General features: G+C 44.2%; 1 protein-coding gene across 1 annotated transcript in view; it reads left to right on the forward strand.

Annotated features, from left to right (window-relative positions):
* LOC125467172 (A-kinase anchor protein 13-like) overlaps nucleotides 1–17,877 on the forward strand; it is a 335,592-nt gene that overhangs the window by 294,557 nt on the left and 23,158 nt on the right. Inside the window, exons 25-32 of the mRNA XM_048562633.2 lie at nucleotides 533–783; nucleotides 2,365–2,490; nucleotides 2,599–2,716; nucleotides 3,411–3,659; nucleotides 4,789–4,865; nucleotides 8,726–8,907; nucleotides 10,096–10,178; nucleotides 12,466–12,654. Of these exons, the coding sequence (XP_048418590.2) occupies nucleotides 533–783; nucleotides 2,365–2,490; nucleotides 2,599–2,716; nucleotides 3,411–3,659; nucleotides 4,789–4,865; nucleotides 8,726–8,907; nucleotides 10,096–10,178; nucleotides 12,466–12,654 (1,275 nt within the window). The remainder of the gene's footprint in view (nucleotides 1–532; nucleotides 784–2,364; nucleotides 2,491–2,598; nucleotides 2,717–3,410; nucleotides 3,660–4,788; nucleotides 4,866–8,725; nucleotides 8,908–10,095; nucleotides 10,179–12,465; nucleotides 12,655–17,877) is intronic.

Genomic DNA, 17,877 nt, shown 5'->3' on the forward strand with positions numbered 1-17,877 from the left:
TTCTCCCTGTTATCTTCAGTTGTTTCTCCAGGTGTGCAAATGAATGCCCATTGAACGTATTTATGCTGTCTGCTTCAATGGCCTTTCCACAGCACGCTCACCTCTCAGTTGCAAAAGTTTCCTATTTGCCCTTCTCATTTTATATTGAGGAATCTACAGTAAGGGGATGAGGCCCAGCAAATGGGGAGACACTTGAGGTTAGAGAGGCTGAGACGGTAAGGTAAATTGAGAGGTCGTTTGTAAGAGAACGGGTTTGGGAAATGCTGAGGGAGCAATTTCACTGTCGGGAGTCTTGATGCAGTGAGAATGAAGGCGAGGGAAAGTGTTACAAACGACAATAGAAAGGAAAACCATAAAAAGAAAAGACCACGAAGATTGCAGCAAGGAAAGAGAAACTGGAGCAAGGATGAGAAAATGACTAAGGATGCAAAAGGCCTTGATAATATCTAAATATCGTTGAGTATGCAGTACAGCATTGGTGCAGAATTCTGTGTATGCTTTGCACCTGACTGGTTAAGGTTTGCTTCTTCAGAGTTAATGCAGACGGAAATGCACCACCTACGAACCCTGAAGATCATGTCGGAAATCTACAGCAAAGGGATGACAAAGGAGCTGCAGTTTGAAACCTCGACAGTGGAACGTATCTTTCCCTGCCTGGAGGATCTGATAGACATCCACACACAGTTCCTGTATCGCATTCTGGAGAAGAGGAAGGAGTCCTTGGTAGCAAACAGTGAGCGGAACTTCTTCATTAGAAAGATCGGAGACATCCTAGTGAATCAGGTAAATAGGATCCACTGAGCTATCATGTTATTTAATTGTTCTTTTTAAATCAAAAGTTGGGGATGCTGTGTCCAAACTGTAAAACAGAGACATGAATACGTTTTCAGGGTTACAGGGATAGAGCTGGGGAATGGGACTGCCCAGATTGCTTCTCAGAGAGGACTGGATGGGCAAAGTGGCTTTCTTCTCAGTGGATTTTACCCTGGGCCATGCAACCCTCCAGGCTACCTGGTTTTCTGTTGGAGTTGAGAGAGGCTGCAGCCTTGGCCAGATCTGCCCCTAACACTCAGCTGTTGTCTTAGTGCTAAATGAATCCTCAATGAGAACACTGCCAAGTCAATGGTAACATGGAGTTTAACCATTACATGACACTCACAAGCATGGTACCCATCAAGACAGAAGCTTCAGACCGAGGCTAAGCCATTGAAAAATAAGAATTTAAGAAATAGGATCACAGTAGACCATTCGATCCCTCAAGCCTGCTCCAGCATTCCATTATACTGGGCGGCACGGTGGCTCAGTGGTTAGGACTGCTGCCTCACAGCGCCAGGTTCCAGCTCTGGGCGACTGTCTGTGCGGAGTTTGCACACTCTCCCTGGGTCTGCGTGGGTTTCCTCCCACAGTCCAAAGATGTGCAGGCTATACTTTCCCAAAGGGCTGTTGAGAGTCAACTGCATTGCTGTGGGTCTGGAGTCACATGTAGGTCAGACCAAGTAAGGATGGCAGTTTCCTTCCCTAAAGAACATTAGTGAACCAGATGGGTTTCTCCTGACAACCCGACAGTGGATTTATGGACACTATCAGTGAAGGAGCAGGGTCAGTTAAATCATTCAGGAGGGCACCAAATGATTATTTGAATAGAAACTGTGTGCATGGGAGTACAGGGGAAAGGCAGGAGAATGACGCTAAATGTTTTCACCCAGAAGGAGGTGGGAGTCTGGTGCACATTGCTTTAGAGAGCAGCAGCAATCATAGAATCCCTACAATGTGGAAGCAGGTCATTCAGCCCATCAAGCCCACACCAACACTCTAAAGGACATCCCACACGGACTCACCCCATCCCTGTTACCCCACATTGTCTATGGCTAATCCACCTAGCCTGCACATCTCTGGACTGTGGTAGGAAACCAGAGCAATCCAGATGAAACCCCCACAGACATGGGCAGAATTTGCAAACTCCACGCACATAGTCACTCAAGGTTAGAATCAAACCCAGGTCCCTGGTGCTGTGAGGCAGCAGTGCTAGCCACTGAGCCACTGCTCTACCTTTGTAACCTTTAAAAATAACTCGGATAAATACTTGAAATGTTGTACTTTTCAAAGCTATGGGCCAAATGCTGGTAAGTGGGACTCATGTAGATGGGTCAGCGCAGACTCAATGGGGCAAAGGGCTTCTTCTGAGCCAAGAGTTAACGAACATGAATAAATTATAACGCTTGTAGGAGAACTGGTGCAGGTGCAATGGGCTGATTGCTACCTTCAGCACTATAACAATTCTGTGATACTTTTAAAGACTTTACCTACAATGATTAGTGAATCATTACTATCACTAATGTTAAACACCGTGTTTGTATTCGGCAGTTCTCTGGACCAAGTGCTGAGCGCATGAAGAAGACATATGGGAAGTTCTGTGGCCAGCACAACGACGCAGTCAATTTTTGCAAAGAGCTTTTGGCACGGGAGAAAAAGTTCCAGGCCTTTGTCCGGGTGCGTCATCATAGCCACTCTTACCAGCTGCTGATTGTAAAGCTCGAGAATTTAAAACCTACCAAAACTCCATCCATGCCCTAAATTTGTTTTATTTTGCGTTTGCAGAAAAAAATGAGCAGTTCCATAGTTCGCAGGCTGGGAATCCAGGAGTGTATCTTACTAGTTACTCAAAGGATTACCAAGTATCCTGTGATTGTCCAGAGGATAATTCAGCATACCAAAGGTAACAGCTTATCTGTGACTCTGTGTCTTAATTCCCTCTTTGCAGACACTACTAACTCAGTCTGAATGTTTACACCGTCCTTTCCCAGTAGGACGTCACCACTCTCTCAGGAATATGTCATTCAGCCTGTCGCTCCTCTCCTGCTATGCCCTTGTGGCACAGTGGTAGTGTCCCCACCTCCGAGCCAGGAAGCCTAGGTTCATGTCCACATGCTGCAGAAGTGTGTACTAACATCTGTGAACAGGCTGATGAGTAGACCTCTCTCGTTCTGCTAGTGCTAATCCAGAAGGACATCTCAGCCATGTTTCCTTCTTTTGATCAATATCCAGTGGGAAACCCCACTGCGCCCCCCCCCCCCCCCCCAATCCCATCCCAAAAGTTACTGCTAGTCCATGCTCAGTATATAAACCCACATGCAGACCATCTATCTGCTGAACCACAACCCAGCATGTGTTGCTTTATTGAAGTCAAACCGGAAACTGCATAACATCGAGAGAGTAGAACATGTTAACACAGAGGGGTTGAAGTGAACAGTATCGAGCCACTTCATGCTAGATCAGCATTTGAGGGAGGAAGGGAGAGAAGATAACAGTGAGAGATTTAGAGGGGGAAGGCTCCACCGGAGCATAGATACCAACATGCACGGGGAATCAGCCTGCCCTAATGTCATTATTCTTTTTTCTCGTCTTTGCAGAAAATGATGATGATCACGCTGATCTCACAAAAGCACTGGCCATGATAAAAGAAGTGATTGCAGCAGTGGACAACAAAGTAAGTGAATTTGAAAAGAAAACCAGGCTGCAGGAAATCCACAGCAGAACAGAGACCAAAGCCATCATGAGGCTGAAGAGCGGCCAGATGTTTGCAAAGGAAGACTTAATCCGGAGAAAGCTTGTACATGATGGCCCTGTTATGTTAAAGACTTCAGCAGGAAGACTAAAAGGTACAGCCTCTGCGCTATCTGGGTTATGAAGTGTGCATCACTCTTCGAAGGGATGTTGGTCAAATTATGCTGGAGGCCATTCTCTGCAACATTGAGGGCCTTGATCAGTAACACTGCATCTAACATTTCTCTTCCAAATGCCAACCTGCAACTGAGGAGTGAATTGCTCCTTCATTCGACAAATTGCTAGAATATGTCAGCTCTCTGTCTCCATAATTCTCACTTGTTTCTGTCATAGCCATTTCCAAGCCCAAGTTAGGCTATGGATATTAAATTTTTGTGATTGAAATTTATGTTTGAAATCTAATCACTCAAGTCCTTTATACGGCCAAGACATATCTAGTTCCTTTCTCCAATTTTCTGTTTCCCCACATTTTCTTCCATCTTCATGGTATGAGGATGTTGCTGGCAAGGCTAATGTGTGTTGACCATCCCTAATTGCCCTTGAACTGAATGAGTTACTCGACTGTATAAGAGAAATGGTTTGAAGCCAACCATATTGCTGTCCCGTGTCGGCCAGATCAAGTAAGGGCAGCAGATTTCTTTCATTAAAGGGCATTAGTGATCTGTGCCCATAGTCAGTTCCTTACTTTTTTACTGGTAGAAAAAGTTGCCAGCCACTTCCATTTTTACCAGTGCTGTATATTAGGAAGCAGTATAGTTTTCATGGAATAAACTCCATCTGTCTTTCCATATATTCATAGTTCCTGAAAAAATTGCCAGTCAGTGCTTAAAATCCTAGAAGTCAGGTCAGCAAATTGTGTGCCTTTAGAGATGGAGTACATGCCAGATCAATCAAATGGAAATTATACATATGTGATTTTCTCAGTAGCTTGGTTCAACAATGTGTAATGTGTTTCTCTGTTTGCTAGCCAAAGAGAAATAGAGGGTATAATGGAGTGCAATCCCTTTTCCCTTCCCCTCTCAAACTACCCCCCCCCCCACCCCCAAAGAGTTGATGAAGGCCTTTCTCTACAGTATGTAAAGGATGAGCAGTTGTCCAAGGATGACTAATGCTGCAGCACACCATCCTCCTCAGAGTTGATATGTCTTTACTCTGTTTGTTCTGGTTATGATTGCTTTGTGCTTCAACAGCCTTTGACTAAGATGGTTATCTCTTGCTTTGTAGAAGTCCAGGCTGTGTTGCTTTCTGACGTGCTGGTGTTTCTTCAAGAGAAGGATCAGAAATATACTTTTGCTGCACTGGTGAGTTAGTAATTCTTTGAGGGCCAATCATATTTAGATATTACTTGACACGGATGCCTAGGTAACATTACGGCCTGCACAAATGCCAGTATTTGTGTCTCAGCCATGCTGTTAATTCTAATTGGTGTCAAATAAGAAAAGACAGTGATCATTTAGGTGGAAGCTGCTGTAATCTATGCAATTTGTTTGGGAATCTCATGCTTACATTTGTAGATGAATTCTGCAGGACCTGGGTTACTGCAGTGCTGAGGAAATGCTGTCTTGTTCTTTCATAACAACACAAGAATGGAATCTGCCATTCACTCCCTCCCCCCAGAGCTTGATTCGGCTGCAGTGTTTAGCCGAGTTGCTGTCTGGCCGTTTGGGTGTGTGTGTGTGTCAGAAGCTGCAGCAGGAAGTCAGCAGGGCTGGTTGTGTGAAGTGATGAGATCACATAGCACTTCCTGACTCCGCTTAACTCCAGATTAGATCAAATAGAAGGACATCTGGGAGTGGAGCTAAAACTCCACCGATGGTATTGAGAGGATAAGGCTGTTGTTTCTTGCAAGATGCCTCCATTGTCAACAGTACGTTCTATCGTCTGGAGACTTGCCTTTTTGGATGTGTTAGCACTTGATTTTACACTTGTGCAGAGGTTGATCATTCAGCCTGGCCTTGTCGGTGGGGGGGGGAGGGGGGAGGGTGCAGTGCAGTGTTCACATGTATTTGTGTTCGTGCTCTGCGGAAAGGCTTTTAGAGACACCGTCGCCACACAGAAAATGTGGTCACATACCTGGGTGCAGAGCAAATTCCAAAAAAGTAGGCTTTTTATTGTGTTTTCACTCATAAGAGGAGACTATCCCAGTAAGCTTCACAAGGGCTTGTGCATCCTTGACAGTTTTGTCATCATGAGCAACCCTTGGATTTGGTCAGATTTTCCGCTCTCAGGAATTGGCATTAATCCAGTAATTGAACTCTGGCTGGAGATTGAGTCCATGCTCAGGATTTGTAATGCAATGATGTAATCACAGGAAATAGGTCACATTTTAAAACCATTGCAAGCTTGAATCTAGTGTGGGGAAATTCCCTATTGTGACCATTTCAGTGTCAGGCAAGAGAAGCAGCAAGTATCATGAGCTAGTTTACACAAATGTGCAAGCATTTGGATGAGCCATGATATTTATCCCACTCCAGTCTCTGAGTTTGCTGATATTTGTTGTCTGATCGTTAGCTTGAATCAGGGTACAACCGGACAGTGTTCATTGGAGCACAAGGAATCCTTGACAATAAACTTTGCAATTCTTTCCTGAACCCTCTTTATCTTGCTTTCCTCTTGTAAACCACTCCTTCAACCCAATCTCTTGGATCAAACTTTTGGCTGTCTTCCTTAATGTCTTGGTGCAATTCTCGGCTTTGTAATGCTTCTCTGAGCTGCCCTGGCATATTACATTACATTAGAGGCCTGATAGAATTGCAAGTTGTTGTCTCCTGGAATCCCTTATCCACAAACAGGGACTGAAACTACTGAACATGTGGGAGAAGATTTTGGTTTGGGTCACTGTTGCGTAGCTATAACTAGACTTCCTGTCTGCTTCTTATTTCACACATAAATTGTTCAGTCTCTGAGCAGTTCCTATTTGTAAATGAGAATGACACTATTGTTGTAGAGTGACTACAGTTGGAAAATGCTGATTGTTGGGTTTCTTTTGCTGTGAACTCTGATTTCACAAGCACTTAGCACAGTCAATTAAAACTTCAAGTTATCAATGGAAGAGATCTTTATATACTATTGCCCTCCCACCCAAGATTCCCCCATCTTCTGCTGTTAATAGGCTGTTTAATTCCAATGGCCTGCTCAGATTCAGACATTTTCATGTGAGCAATTCCACAGAACTCAGTTGAATGGAAGATTCAGTGACACACTCTCTCTAACTCAACTGCATCAAATGTTCTGCATTGCCCCATTCCTTTTTGGGAATGTGGTGGCTGATGACCTCCCTGAGCCCTGCTTGGAGGCCACACTATTGGCTGCATTGGCAAAGCAGCCAGTGTGAGTTTATCTGAAGCCTAATCCCTCAAACAAAGCAGCTCAATTCCTGTTCTCCCTGGTGATGGGGCTAAGTATGCCAAGTATGACGTGTCTGCTGCTAGAATCTCTCTGCCGGGTGCGGTGTCAATGTCACACAGCACTGTACTTCCCCCAGACATTAATGCTTCCCTTGCCCAGCATGAGAACACGGTGACATTTGAACACACTGTACAGGATGTGCTTCAGAGGTTTGTCATTCATCCAAATGCACCCAGCATCACTGATCTCACTGTGACATTGTCACAAAGCCGTTTGGTTTTCCCGCACCTCTTGTCCGTGATCAGCTTGCTGCTGTTTAACCTGCGTCCTTTGTAACAAATGTTGGTTCCACACTCAGTGCAAACTGACAGTTCTCCTGCCCTTATGCACAATGCATTGGTGTCCCATCAGCCTGCACCAATTGCTCACTTTTATTGGATATCCCCGTTTAATATTTTAGTCACATTTTATTTCTTCTACTTTCTCCTAACCTGACAATGGGAATATTGTAAACTGTTTCCCAGTTTACAGCATGGGAGCATGGCCATCGCTTGTGGAGCATTCCACCCCTCCCTGCACCATTTCCTTCCCTCATTCCCACCCCCGCCATTTCGTTTTTCACTTCTCCTCGTCCTCACCTCCCTCACTTCTTTGCTCTTTCTCTTCCTCTTCCCCTCCCTTTCACTGTCTCTCTTCCTCCCTTCTTGCTGTTTCTCTCTCTTCTGCTTCACCCTTTTGTTTTCTTCTCCGCCTCTGTCCCTCACTCTCAGATTCTCACTCATTTGAGCTCTGCCTCATTCTCATTCACTGTCTCATGCACTCACTCATTCTCGTTTGCCCTTGCATGCACTCTTTCTCTTGGTTTCTAATTCTCGCTCTCGCTCTTGCTGTCACTCACATACTCTCTCACACACTCGCTCTCTTATGCTACTGATCTTTTACATTTGCTGGCACTCAGTCTTGCTCTCATTCGCTCTCACTCTTTCTCTTCCTTCTCCCCTGTGTATTTGCCTCGTTGTTTACACGCCCATTGCACTGCGTGTTTCCATCACTGGGTGATGTTGACATGAGGCAATTTTCTGGAACATGCCAATATCACAGTCTACTTCAAAAACACTTCTGCCCTGACAGCCCTTGTTTCTTCTCTACTTGGTAGAAATTTACCTTTAACTAGTAAGAAATTTACACCCTTTAAAGTGTCCCATTAGAGAGGGTGCGGCTTATTCCCAAGCTAACATGTGAAAGACCGCAGCCATTTGCCTAGTCTGCTTTGATCAGTCAGATCTGTATTTTATTGACTATCAATCCATCCATTGGAATCTATTTGATATTTTATGGGCTCCCATGCTCACTACCTGCCAAATGCCTTGTTTAAACAACATTAAATTTCTTTCTCCATCACCGTAAATAGATCCTAGCAGCTGTGAGACATGCCCCTGGTAGTCTGATCTGGTCTGAGTGCTGCCCGACATAACTTGTGCCACAAAGATCAGATTCTTGTTGAGACAGATGTCTTGAAGATTATTAACAACACTAGCTGTTGTTAGTGTAAGACTGTGCTATTACAGTCTATATTTTCTGGTGTTATTGTACATTATGTGCTCACTGAAGTGATTGCATTGAGAAAATGGCTGAAGGAGATATGTGCCTCTTTATATTGGAATATCATGTGTTCTGATGATATGTAGCTATCTTAGAGGCGCAGCCCAGTCTGCTCTGGGATCTATGCAATGGCACACCGTTGTTGATATCAGTGCCACGTTTATTGTTTTTCCCCAAACCGTTGACACCTGTTTTGAAACACTTGTTCTAGGACCAGAAGTCTACTGTGGTGCCACTGCAGAAGCTCATTGTGCGTGAGGTAGCACACGAGGAACGGGGCTTGTTCCTCATCAGTGCAGCTGCCAAAGTACCCGAGATGTATGAGGTACATGCCAGCTCTAAAGAGGAGAGGACCAACTGGATGCAAATCATTCAGCAGACTACCAGCACCATGTGAGTAGTTTTGTGTAGCCATTTCAGTCGAGCTGAGCAGAGAGTGAAACAAACTGCTGCCTTCCCCTTTGGCATTTGCCTCAAATCAATATTTCAAATGCTGTTCCTCTTTTGGAAAGCCTTCAAAGTAAAGCAAAACCTAGTGATCGCTCCTGGATGGAGACTGTAGTTTTTAAAGTGCATGACTGACAGCGAAAGAAAAGAATGTTATGCCCCAACATTTCCCCTTCACATTTTATGATCCACAGTTGGCCCTGATAACCAATTGAGCAGGCTTTTAAAAAAAAAGCCAGATATTTGCACTGTGCGTTATTGGCTTCAAAAGATGGATTTTTTCCAAATATAGCTTTGACCATCTGAGCTGTCCTTTAGGTATTCGGTAGCATGTTGCTTCAAGTTGGTGATGGATTGTGAGCTCATTCTTGTTTCTCAGAACTGTACAGTCAGTCACAAGTAGTATGATAGTATAAGGTAGGGGTGGAGGTTAGGTTTAGGGTAAAGGTTCAGCACAACATTGTGGGCCGACAGGCCTTTACTGTGCTCTACAGTTCTATGTACTTTGTTACAAGCCATCTTATTACTAAGCCACTTGTTTTCGCCATCATTTCATATTCCTGCTAATTGATTTGAGAAATATATCTCTTACTGAAATATCCATCAGAAAACCAGTATCTGCAAGTTCCCCTCCAAGCCACTCCACCGTCCTGACTGGGAAATATATCGCCATTCCTTCACTGTGTGGCTGGGTCAATATCCTGGAATTCTCTCCCTAAGGGCTTTGTGGGTCTACCTAAAGCACAGGGACTGCAGTGGTCCATGAAGGCAGGGGGCAACTTGGGATGGGCAATAAATGCTGACCCTGCTAGAGACACCTACATCCCATGGGGGAATACATAGGTAAAAGTACCCAAACTTTTAAAGATTCCTAAAGTGAAGATACGTCTGATCCTCAGGGGAGCTTGTGAAAGGCTGGAGCCCTGCTCCGGTTCTACCCTGTTCAGCCAGATCAGTGTAACGTGGATGTTCATTCCATCCAGCAAAACTTATCGGATTGTGCATGGCCTTCCCATCCTCACTTGGCCAACACTTGGGACATTAAATTCCTTTCTTCACCTACCCTAAATGAAGTTGCACATCACCTTGGACATTGGTACCACCTTTAACCCTGTGCTCTGACTTTTCCGACAGGGGTCAAGATGAAGACGAAGGAATCCCCAGCGAGTCTGAGGAAGACCGGCGGCAAATAGAGAGCAGAGCCAAAGAACTGAAAGGTACATTGCTTTATTTATGGAACGTGTGCAGACACCAGATACCATAACTGAGTGTTTCCGCCCCACATAGTGGATAAGGATAGGGCTCGGGGCTTGGGTTTTCAGTTTTAAGTCACAAGGGTGAGGGGTCAGGGAGCTTTAATTAAGATTATTGACGTCTATTCTATTAGCAATCATCAGACAGTTATTCAGAATAAGATGGTCAATGATCAATGAGTAAATGATATTTTCACTTCCTGGAGAGAGGAAGATTGAATTTTTCACAGAATAAATGGAGGTCATTTAGCCTGTTCTAGTGCCTACCCTAGCTCTAGTACTTGGAGCCAATCTCCTGCCTTTTACTCACAATCCCTGCACACCTCTTCTATCCAAATAATCATCCAATGCTGTTTTAATGCCTCAGTTGAACCCCTTCACTACATTTCTTGGCAATCACTTTTTCCATTGTCTGTATAACTGTTGACGTGCTGTAGTGAGATTTGGAGCATGACCATATCTCTCCAGTGGTTGCCATGTGAACTTTGGCGGTTAATTCCAACAGGTCACCCAATTGGACCAGAAAGCGCAATCTCTGATCAAAGGGCCACTTGTTTTAGACAGATGAGAAGGAATTTCTTTCTGAAGGTAGTCAGTCAGTGGAATTCTTTACCACGGGGGGCCATTGAAGTTAGGTCATTCAGTGTATTCAAGGCTGAGATAATCAGCTTTTTAATCAGTAAGGAAATCGAGAGTTATGGGAAAGGGCAGAAAGTGGAGTTGAGGAATATCAATCAGCTGTGTTCACATTGAATGGCAGAGCAGACATTCTGGGTTGAATGCCCGAGCTCTGCTTCTGAGAGATAATTTGGAGGGAGAGCATAATCAATAACTTAGTTATAGAGTCATTAATGTATATATTCAGCACTTTTTAACGAATAAAACATCCCAGGAAAAGCATTCCACCCTTTCGAACTGGGCACCAGTAGGCGATGACGTCTGTGCATATAACATATTCTGCTGCTGGAAGGCTAGATTATCCATGACAACTCTTTTCTCGTGGAATGGTCAGACAGTGTGGTTCATACCTTCAGTTTCCAGCAGGGCTCACTGTTTAGCGATCAGGAGGAGGAACCTGAATAGATCTATCCTCTCTTGTTACAAGGCCCTCGGTAATTATGGCACATCCACCAGTAACTGGAGCTGAACTGTTCTAGGAACTGGCTGTAAAGCTTGCAAGAGCTTTGCTTTTCTGCAAGTTTTCATCAGTTTAAAAGGAGAAAATGGAAATGAAAAGATTGTTGAGGAAATCTGTACATCTTACACCAGTGTTTTTATTTAAGAATGTCAAGGATTATTGAAAAGAACGTTGTTTATATTGCTACCTATCGTTACATACAGTGAATCAGTTCATTTTTCGCAAACAACGGGGGAATTCACTCTTAATCAGGAACCAATTACTGACTGAGGATCATAGGGTCTGATTTCAAAAATGCCACTTCCATGTTTGTTTTGTTACCTGAACTGCTTTTTGTGGGAATTTCTTTTTGGATGTTCCCCTTCCCTTCCTCCTATTGACCTCCAATCCCCAAGAGAAGGTGAGTGGGGGGGAAGGTGAGGAACAATGGGAATCGACAGTCTGTGAACCATTCTGCACCTCTGAATCTGATCAGCTGAGCTGGATTCCCGTGTCTGAGGGAATTGGAGAGGAATTTTCCAGAGTTCGGGGGTTTGGGGTTTTTAATGTGCTGCTTCCAGAAGATGGTGGGGAAGAATCTTGGGGAATAGAGCACATTTGGAACAGCGATGTTCCGGTCACTGAATATAGACTCCCTGATCGTTTCTCAACCATCACCTTCATCCGTTCTTCGTCTTTTCTGATGAAGGGTCTGGGCCCAAAGGGTCAGATTTTGTGCTCCTAAGTTGCTGCTTGGCCTGCTGTGTTCATCCAGCTCCACACTTTGTTACCTTCGCCCATTCTGTATGTTGAACATTTGTTGTGATCTCACTTTGCAATAAGAGGATAGAGGTCAGCAGTTTCTCAGACATCCTTAGTTCCAGGGTATTGACATCAGTTCTGGTTCTCTAAATGCCAACCCCAACCCATTCATTCCACATCAAGTTAATATTGAACTGGGGCCTTTAGCCCTGTTGCTGAGTACTGCACTGGATAGTAGATTTTGATGTAGCCTCCTTCTCTTTTCTTGTTTTGTTCCTTCCGCAGAGTTGGTTTTGTTTCCTCCTCCCTTCCTGCCTACCCACCCACTGCTTGAGAGTTTAAAGATTGTTCATTTCATTCTTTGAACCACAGAGAAGCTGCAGGAAAGGGATCAACAAATCCTTTCACTCCTGGAGGAGAAACTGAGACTGTACAAGGAAATGGCGGAGGCTACTGGGCATGAAGAAGCTTCTCAGAATCTGATTTCCAGGTCCTTGTTCAGAGCAAATTCAGAGGATGCCCCAAAGGGAGAGTCACTGCTCAAGGATGCAATGAAAGAAGGTCAGTTCAAAGCAGGAAAGAAACGCTGAGGTCTTGTGGTCAGTCACATGGCCGTGGCTATAAATATGTCATTTTGATCAGTAAATAGTGTTTCACAGACCAGTATCCATATGTTCAATTTGTCAGCAAAAGACTTACAAATATTTACAAAGGTTTCATAAATCTATAATGTAGCACAAACCCCAGTTTGCACCTTTCCCATTTGGACCGTGTTGAGAAACCAAATCCTCACCAGGGAGGACCTTGTCTCCTTTTCTTTTTTGTTTTTGAAAATAGACCCAACACATTAACAAAGAATTTCAAATGAGCTCTTTTTATTTCCCTGATAACAAGGTGTAGAGCTGGATTAGCACAGCAGGCCAGGCAGCATCAGAGGGACAGGAAAGCTGGCGTTTCGGGTCTGGACCCTTCTTTAGAAATTTCTGAAGAAGGGTCCAGACCGGAAACATCAGCCTTCCTGCTCCTCTGATGCTGCCTGGCCTACTGTGCTCATCCAGCTCTACATCTTATTATCACACATTCTCCAGCATCTGCAGTTCCTACTATGTCTTTTTATTTCCCCTCTTGCTTTAACCAGTGAGAATGTAATAACAATCAGGCGTTTGGTGATTTTTTTTAAAATTATCACATTCAGGCATGCTGTGGTACACCTCTGGGGCAGGTGGGATCTGAACCCAGGCCTTCTGGCCCAGAAGTTGGAATGCTATCATGTGCCACAAATCCCCCTAAGAACTGAGCTGTTTAATGCAAAGTACAATGTGTATCCTCTCTGTCAACCCTGGTTGATTTGCAAAAGGGACCTGCATTTCTAACACTGACAAATCAATGGTAAAATTCTGAAAAAGATTATCAGTTGCTATGTTCAGGCAGAACACCAAGGAAAGATTTTGTGAAGAACTTAGTTAAGTTCATATTTAGAAAGTGGGCAGAGACTTTTAATTTAGAATCATAGTAAGGAAGCTGATGAGTGGTTTGCAAGGGCAAGCTAATAAGAACGATGGTCTTCTGTTCACAATATTACCACATATTTATCCACTGCTAGCCAATGTATAATCAGTGCTGGCAGCCGCATGGTAGAAATGGAAATGCACCAGGCAAAGTTAAAGGACTCTCAATAAATCATGATCAGTCCTGTCCTATAAGTTGCCAACTTGCAGTCCCATGAGAAAAATCTTATTTTCCTATGACTTTTTGTATGTCTAATTCATACCAAGCTGTTCTGTTTATTAACTTACTTTGAAGTGGCCTTAAACAATTATTAGTTATTACTTTAAATGGTGGCGCTTGACCCATCAACACCAAACGGGCGGAACTCACATCCCAGAGAGAACATGCAACTGAAATTTTCCTGATGTGTTGAGATTTATATAAAGCTTTCTCTTTGTACAATATGTTGGTTTTTCTGCCAAGGGCAGCATTCATTAGTCATTCCTTGTCACTTGGGGAGATGGTTGGCCACTTGTTTTGAACCAGGGCAGGCCACTGTAGTCCTATTGGGTAGGAAATTCCAGGAGTCATGGTCAAGGACAAGGCTGTGAGTGGACAAAATGGGGCTCGTTAGACTTTAACGATGCACACATGCCCTGCGTCCCATTGTTTGGTAATGCCAGGGAATGGTTGCATTCACAGCTTAAGCTAATGACCGGTCAACCATGATCCTATTTGAACAGCAGTACAGGCTCAAGGGGCTGAACAGCCTACTCCTGTTCCTGTTTCTTATTGGTCTTATCATTTCCATTGACCTGTATACTTCACCAGTGGCTCAGTTGGTAAATACCCTACCTAGTCTGGTACTGAGCCATGTGGAACACTGAAGTCCATCCTTCAGTCCTTGGTGCGTAGACCATTAGGTGGTATTAGCTGGGTTTGAGGCTGAGGCAGGCATATGAATCCCAATGTCCGAGGTTTGAGAGCAGGGGGAGTAGTGCTAGTCTGTACATTTTATCCCTATCCGGTAATCCTTGGTGAAGAATACATGTGTCCACAGTTCAATACCCCAAAGAACAAATGCAGGATTATGCCAGGAAGGATGCCTGTGGGATAGTGGCAAAGCACAAATGGCTGTACCTTCATTAGTGTTGAGTTGAAATCTTGGAAGTCCCACTCAGTCAACACTTGCAACACACTGTCCGCAATGGTACAAGGACGCTGCTCACCACTACCTGAGGGATACTTTGGAAAGGCAGCAGACAAAGCACATATCCCAAGAGTGAAGTAAACAAAAGCCTGCCTCTTCAAGTAGAAGCAGAAAACTGATTTTGCCCGTACACTCCTGCAGCAGCCTGTCTACAGAGATAAGAGATCAGCATCTCTCCGCCCCTGTCTTGTAGCTTTCTGATACTGTTATCTGACCAGCAAATATGGTCACTGTGTGTGCATAAACTGCTGACTGTATCCTGGAAATACCAGGCAGGAGATTTGCTTCAATTGAAATCAATCAAATCACAAAGCATCATCTGAAGGCCTGGAAATGACCTCAGCACATGCAGACAGAGAAGAACAGATCATGTCCAAACATTGATCCAATCTTGATGTCTGTTTTCTCCGGTTCATTGTTAATTGTTTGTGCTCATCAGAGAAAAATATACTTTTTGTAGTTTCAGCTTTCAGTGGAGGGACTGAGTGGGTTGAGTTCGCACAAGAATTTGGATGCAGAAAGATCATTCCTCGTCCCCCTTGGTTCATCCATCAAGAAAGCTCCTAATTTCTTCCCTTTCAGCATTCATTGTTTCTTTAAATTATTCTCAGGTTTTCATCTTCAGCTCCCACCCAATGCCCAAAAAAGTCTGTCCTGTGTTCTTTTGTGGGATTTGCGTTCCCCTGGCTGGGCCAGTTTTGTTGTCTATCCCTAATTATGACTTTCTCAGACCTTTTCAGAGGGTAGCAACATGTCAAACACACATAATCCCTAGGATTCAGAAAGTGGCCATTCAGCTCATCAAGCCTGCGCTAACCCTGTGAAGAGCATCCCACCCAGACTCAGCTCCCAAACCCTATGCCCACAACCCCACATTTGCCATGGCTAACCGCCTTGCCTACATATCCCGGGTCACTACAGACAATTTAGCGTGCCCAATCCACCTACCCTGCACATATTTGGATTGTGGGAGGAAACCAGAGCACCCAGAGGAAACTCACGCAAACACGTGGAGAATGTGAAAACTGTACTCAGACAGTCACCTGAGGTTGGAATCGAACCCACGTCCCTGGCACTGTAAGATAACAGTGCTAACCACTGAGTCATTGTGCTGCGCATGGTTGTTGGTCTGAAGCTGCACCAAACTTTCCATCCTGAAAGGGCACTGCTGGATGGGATTTTACATCAATCAATGGTAGTTCCATGGCACCATTACTGAAAGCAACCTTCAGTTTCAGGTCTTTATTAATTAATTGAAATTTGTATCCCATCGGCTGCTTTTGTGCTATTTCCCCTGGACAATGCTCTAGGTTAATAGCCCAGTTACTTTGGGTTTATTCTCCTACCTCTCCAAAACTGCTCAATCAGAACACCCATTTGTGCAAAGAAGATTTTTGCATTTGTTCAACATTTGCCCTTTTTAGTTTGATCCCCTGACCCTCGTCCTGTGTTTTAGAGTGATATCTTCCATTTACCTCTTTCGTGTTGTGTGCTCCCTTTCTATGCCTTTAGACAGTTGTGTCTTCCATCTCCTTTTCGGGTTCAAGTTCTGTTCCTTCATAACTTAAACCTTTGACATGAGAACTCTGATCTCACGCAGGTTAGGGATTAAGTTGAATAACTTGTTTAATGCCCCATCAAGTATTCCAGGTCTGGTCCAGAACAGGTTAGATGGAAAATAAGGCTCCCTTGAAAAAATTTGCCTTGACTTCAGATGAATGGCCTCCTACAACAGCAGGGTAGCATTTGCAATTGCCACCCTGTAGCCTCTTTCAACAAGATTGCAAATTGAATGATAACCAAAGGGGTCTCGGCTCTGTTAGGTGCTGTATGGATACAGCGAAACTCTCTATAGAGAGACTCTTGCAGATCTGGGAATCTCTCTCCAATCTCTCAGGGTTGAAACTGAACCCAGGCCTCAAGGTGAAAGGTCAGTGTCTAATTCATGACAAAAAAGTGCATGGTCTTTGATGAGCACTTGTGTGCAGTGACTACAGACAGATGGAGACATTACCATTTAAAAGGATGCTTCATTTTGGAAGAACAAGGGAGGTAATGGGAGCTTTGCATGTTCTGCTGTCGTCCATATGTGGGGTCCCAAGGCCATCCCGTCCCCTATTCCCGTTTCTTCTGGTGAACTCTCCACACAGCATCGTTCATGTTCACAATGAATTCGTTCTCAGACTGTTGTAGGAGTCGCTCCAGGCTAACCTGCCCTCACCATGTGGAAGTACTATGGACCCATTGGGAGGTGAGAGGGTTGCCCTCTGAAGATAGACTGAGGAATTGGAGTTTGCATGATGGTGTTCAGAAGGATGGCATGTGATTTAATTGAAACATGAAAATTCTAAAGAGGCTTGACAAGATGTACATGTTATTTCCAGTTTCTGCGGAATCAGGAACATAAGAGCACTGTGTCAGGGCAAGGGTTGAACATTTCAGAGTGAGATAAGAAATTCCTTCACTCGGAGTTTTGTGAAACTTTGGAATTCCCTGCCCCAGAAGCTAATGAATGTTTCATCATTGCATGTGATTAAGGATGATGTAAACAAATATTTGATCTCTCAGGGGTTGGAGGATACAGGGAGGGGGTAGAACGGTGGTGTTAAAGCCAATGACTATCTGTGAGTGTGTTAAATAGTGCACAAAGCCCAGGGACCCACTAAAGCAAATTCATATTTTTTCACATTCTTTACTCTCTCCAACTACTCCTCACCAATCAGCACTAAGGCTTGGAAATTTATTGTTGTGTCTGATGGTGTTTGGCCTCAATCCCTGCAGCTTATTACTTTAATGCTCAGTATCAATGGCTGGATGATTTGGAGACGTTTGACAGATTGAAACAACAGGTTACAAGATATTTGGTTGTCATCGGCTTGTCCCCAAAACTCCAATCAAATATTTTGTTGGATGGTCCGTAGACTTTGCCTAACAGCAGGAGCCTGCAATTTATTCTTAGTGGGACTAGTCAAGTGGTAGAATTTCCCAGGGTTGCAATCAGAGGATGAAACCTTTCTAACTCTGGTTGTGTAGGGAGTTGGAGAGAATTCCTGGGACGTGGTCAGTTCTTGAGGCACTGGGTTGGT

The sequence above is a fragment of the Stegostoma tigrinum genome, chromosome 33 (genome assembly GCF_030684315.1).
Source record: "Stegostoma tigrinum isolate sSteTig4 chromosome 33, sSteTig4.hap1, whole genome shotgun sequence".
In the NCBI taxonomy this organism is placed as follows: Eukaryota; Metazoa; Chordata; class Chondrichthyes; order Orectolobiformes; family Stegostomatidae; genus Stegostoma; species Stegostoma tigrinum.